At 44.5% G+C, this 4,158-nt stretch overlaps 1 protein-coding gene across 1 annotated transcript; it reads left to right on the forward strand.

Moving 5' to 3' along the window:
* Positions 1–2,781: 2,781 nt before the first annotated feature.
* LOC136851607 (uncharacterized) lies at positions 2,782–3,408 on the forward strand. Its single transcript, XM_067125932.1, has one exon. It carries the CDS (start codon positions 2,782–2,784, stop codon positions 3,406–3,408), a length of 627 nt encoding a protein of 208 aa, XP_066982033.1.
* Positions 3,409–4,158: the final 750 nt, after the last annotated feature.

The following is a 4,158-nucleotide window of genomic DNA, read 5'->3' on the forward strand; positions in this document are numbered from 1 at the left end:
ACTTGCTTTCTGAATTAAAACTGTGTTGGCAACCCTCAAAGGTAAATAGCTTAGTTTGAACGATTTCAGTCTAAATAATCCTCTTGGGTCTAGAGATTAAGTTAATTACTTATATGGTCTTAGAGAACTCAGGAGATCATCTTCAGTTTCAGGTTTGCCTTCTGAACAACTGAATGCTTTTCTTTCTTGCTGAAAAGTTCTGGTAAAGATGTTCATCATTTGCTCTCGTAATCAGCAGCATTATTATGTCTAGAAATCTACGAAACCTCTCCACTTCAGTGAGCGAGTGTTCTCATGCCTAATATCATAGTAAGATGAGAGATGAAAAATTCCTAGAAAGCAAAAAATATTTTCATAAAAAATAAATACACTCCCTATATATAAATCCTCGTGGGAATATAACTTCAAACCACGTACAACAAGCCTACGATCTTTTTATTTGTCTTTAAAATCATAGTGATACTGCACTGGAATTTCTGTATTTTCCTGTATGTTTTGCATTCCATTTAAACAGTTTTTCTCGTCCAAGTCAGATGTTCATCTTTTCCAGTATGCGTGCCACTCTGCCGAACTCCTCAGTTCCAGAGGTCTTTTATTCCTGACACCGTTGGACCGTGGAACGGCCTCCCTGAAGATGTTGTGCAATTAGAACCTCAAGGGTTTAAGCAAGGTGCAATGAATTACTACCCTAAAGCATTTCACCGTGTATTGTACTAATTTATTTATGATTTTATCTATTTATTTATTAATTTATTAATTATTTTTTCTTTTCCAATAACTGATCTCTTCTTTTTGGATTTCCTAGTATCTTGCGTAACTTCTTTCAAATGAATAATATACTTCGGAAGCTTGAATTGTCAAGACGGTTGCCCCTGTAGGCTTTTCCATACGAACATGGGTTTATATAATAATAATACAATAATAATAATAATAATAATAATAATAATAATAATATATCCACAGATGAAGCATACAACAGAGCAAAGCATAATTACGCTAATTTTATTAATTTTCATCTCAGAATGATCTTACATAGAAGTTGGTCGCATGTTGGCAAGGGACACATTGCTTCAGCCATACCCTCAGACTACTTATTATTATTATTATTATTATTATTATTATTATTATTATTATTATTATTATTATTACTTTTTTTGTCTATCACAGTCATCCTATTCGACTGGGAGGTTTTTATATAGTGTGGGATTCCTGGTTGCATCTGCATCCTCAGGAATCCATCACTTTTCTCACCATGTGCGCTTGTAAGGGCGTCAAATCGCCTCTCCTTTCTTGTGTTTCTCTCTTCATACATACATTAATCACGTCATATATGTTACTTGTTGATATTTCAGATTCTTTATGTATCTCATTGTATGCAACATTGTGCCGGCTGTCCGCCGATACCTATACTTGCCTTTTACATGTTCTGTAACGCATTGTTTATGTCTTTTTATGCCTGTTAACAAACACAACATTCGTATGGATGCAGTGGGAGCCCTCAGGTCGCCCGCTACCTTTCCGACCGCTTTCTGTATTATAAACACCTGTCGAGAATAATAAAGGATCAGTCTTTCACTTCTGACATTTCTTGAACCTCACACTGGTGACCCCGGAAAAGGGACAGTTAGCTCGGTTTTGGCCCAGCCATTAATGGACTATGTACGGCCACAGCCTACCATCAGAGAGCCTTTAGCGGACTAACTACGGCGCAAAGTTTAGGCCTCTGATAGCTCCCTCCCTGGCAGAAACCGGGCCGTTAACGGACTAAATACGGCGTACCCAAAAGGTCATGTTTTGGCACTTTGTTTGACCACTCGAACAATCAGCACCATTAATGGACTCAATACAGTGCATTTTCCCGCGTTTCGATGCGTGAGTAGTAAAGATTTCGGAACCTTAATGCGATCCCACGGGCATTGTCTGTACTCCTCTCTCGCCAACAAAGCCAGATGCGATCAAACTTCCCCTGCTTTCATGGCAGAACACAGCATCATGGTTTCTGCGAGCAGACGCGCACTTTCGCATGGCGGCGCATCTCAGACGATGCTATCAAATCTGACATCACCATGACAGTGCTCCCCAGAAGAGGTGTTCAACAGAATCTCCCCCTGGCTCGACTTGCAACCAGACAAGGCCATATACGTGTCCTTGAAAGATAGACTGACGCAATCTTACTCCATGCCCGTGACCGAGAGAGAGCAGAGCGCACTCGACCTGTTATCCAAGCCCCTTGGAGAAGCATCACTCAGGGAAGCCTGGGATGAACTATGGGGGTTGGTAACACTGCCAGGCCGCGACGAAAATGGGAGGAGAAGAACGGTAGATTTAACCAAAGCAATCTTCCTTTGGCGCCTCCCACAGGAAGTTAGGCGCCAGATAAGGGATGCAGACACCCTTGACATGGACACCTTAGTTGACAATGCCCAGAAACTATACGAGGCCACCAAGGCCTCAAAAAAGGCCGCAGCCCTCGCACTGCCGCCCTGGGAGCCTGCAGCATGACGGAGGAGAACGACAACAACGACGGAGACATCGACACCGTTTACAGCAAAAAAGACACCACTCAGGGAACACAAGACATGGTCAAACACGTCGTAGTGCTTCTTTCACAGGAAGTTCGGAACCAACGCCAGATACTGCAGGCCTCTGTTCCTTCACAAAGAACGACAAAAGCGGCCGCAAGTAACAGCTGTGGCCACAAGATCCAACTCCCCCCAGCCAGCAGATGTCTTCATCAGAGATGAAATTTCCAAACGGCGCCTGCTGGTAGACACGGGAGCAATGCGGTCGGTCTTCCCACCATCCAGGGAAGATTTAGAAAAATTACCTGACTCGACACCCGCCCGCATAGTAGCAAACAGAACTCCCATCCGCACGTATGGCACGACAACCCAGACTAGCTCAATTCTGGGACGCAGATACCACTGGCCTTTCGTCATCACGGATGTAAAGTTCCCCCTGCTGGGCACAGATTTCCTAGGACACCACGGACTTCTAGTCGACATTGCAAGACAGCGCCTCATCGACACAGGAACCTGCCACTCCCATCAGCTCTCCACTGGACTTGGAATGCCCACCATCTGCTCCACAACCCCCAACGGCTACACGTCCCTCCTACAGGAGTTCCCGGACTTATTCAAACCAGAGCTACGCCAGTCACCTGGGGCTTCAGCAAAGCACGGTATCTTCCATCACATCACCACGACGGGCCCACCAACCCATGCCAAGTTCCGACAACTGTCCCTACAGAAGTTACAAGACACCAAACGGGCCTTTGAAGAGATTGAAATGATGGGCGCCTGTAAAAAGCATCAAGCCTGTGGGCTTCTCCTCCATATGGTAAAAGAAACTGATGGTTCATGGACTTGGAACTATCAGCGCTTGAAACTAACAACACCAGACCACTAGCCCCTCCCTAACATGCAAGACCTGGGGCACTCCACGGAGCGAAGATTTTCCGTTTGAATTTACTAACAATACAGACCACTAACCCCTTCCCTAAACATGCAAGACCTGATGGGCACCTCCAGGGTAAGGTCCCCAGATTTTCTCAAGATGGACCTGCCTCGACTGCAATTAATGTCATTTCATCCAATAATTGCCAAGTCCCTGTGCATCCTGACGATGTCTCAAAGACTGCCATCATCCACGCCCCTTTCCAAGAGCTACACATTTTCCTATTCCACCTCTGGTCCACGCTTGCATGAATCTCAGGAACACAGGTGCCACATTTATGTATCTCATTGTATGTTTATCACAGCGAGCCTGTCCGCCGATATATATACCCAGAGGATTGCCTTTTACTTGTCCTGTAACGCATTATATATGTGTTTTTATGCCTGTTAACAAACACAACCTTCCTGCATATGGACACAGGGGGGGCCCCTCCCTCTGTAGGTCACCTGGCTGTCTTCACTTGCTGCCCGTGCATTACCTTTCCAACCGCTTTCTGTATTATAAACACTTGTCGAGAATAATGAAAGATCAGTCTTTCACTTCTGAAATTTCTTGAACCTCACACACTGTTTCTAGTAACACACTCTTCTGCATGAGTCCTGGAGCTACTTCGTCATGTAGTTTTTCCAGATTCCTTTTCATGGATCTTGGGATTATGCCTAGTGTTCCTGTGCGGTATCATGTTGAAGGTTTTCTTTCAGT

The sequence above is a fragment of the Macrobrachium rosenbergii genome, chromosome 3 (assembly GCF_040412425.1).
Source record: "Macrobrachium rosenbergii isolate ZJJX-2024 chromosome 3, ASM4041242v1, whole genome shotgun sequence".
NCBI classification, from domain to species: Eukaryota; Metazoa; Arthropoda; class Malacostraca; order Decapoda; family Palaemonidae; genus Macrobrachium; species Macrobrachium rosenbergii.

What these genes read in the sequence shown, in the direction of transcription:
- LOC136851607 (XM_067125932.1), top strand. Translation starts at nt 2,782, where the DNA reads ATGCGGTCGGTCTTCCCACCATCCAGGGAAGATTTAGAAAAATTACCT.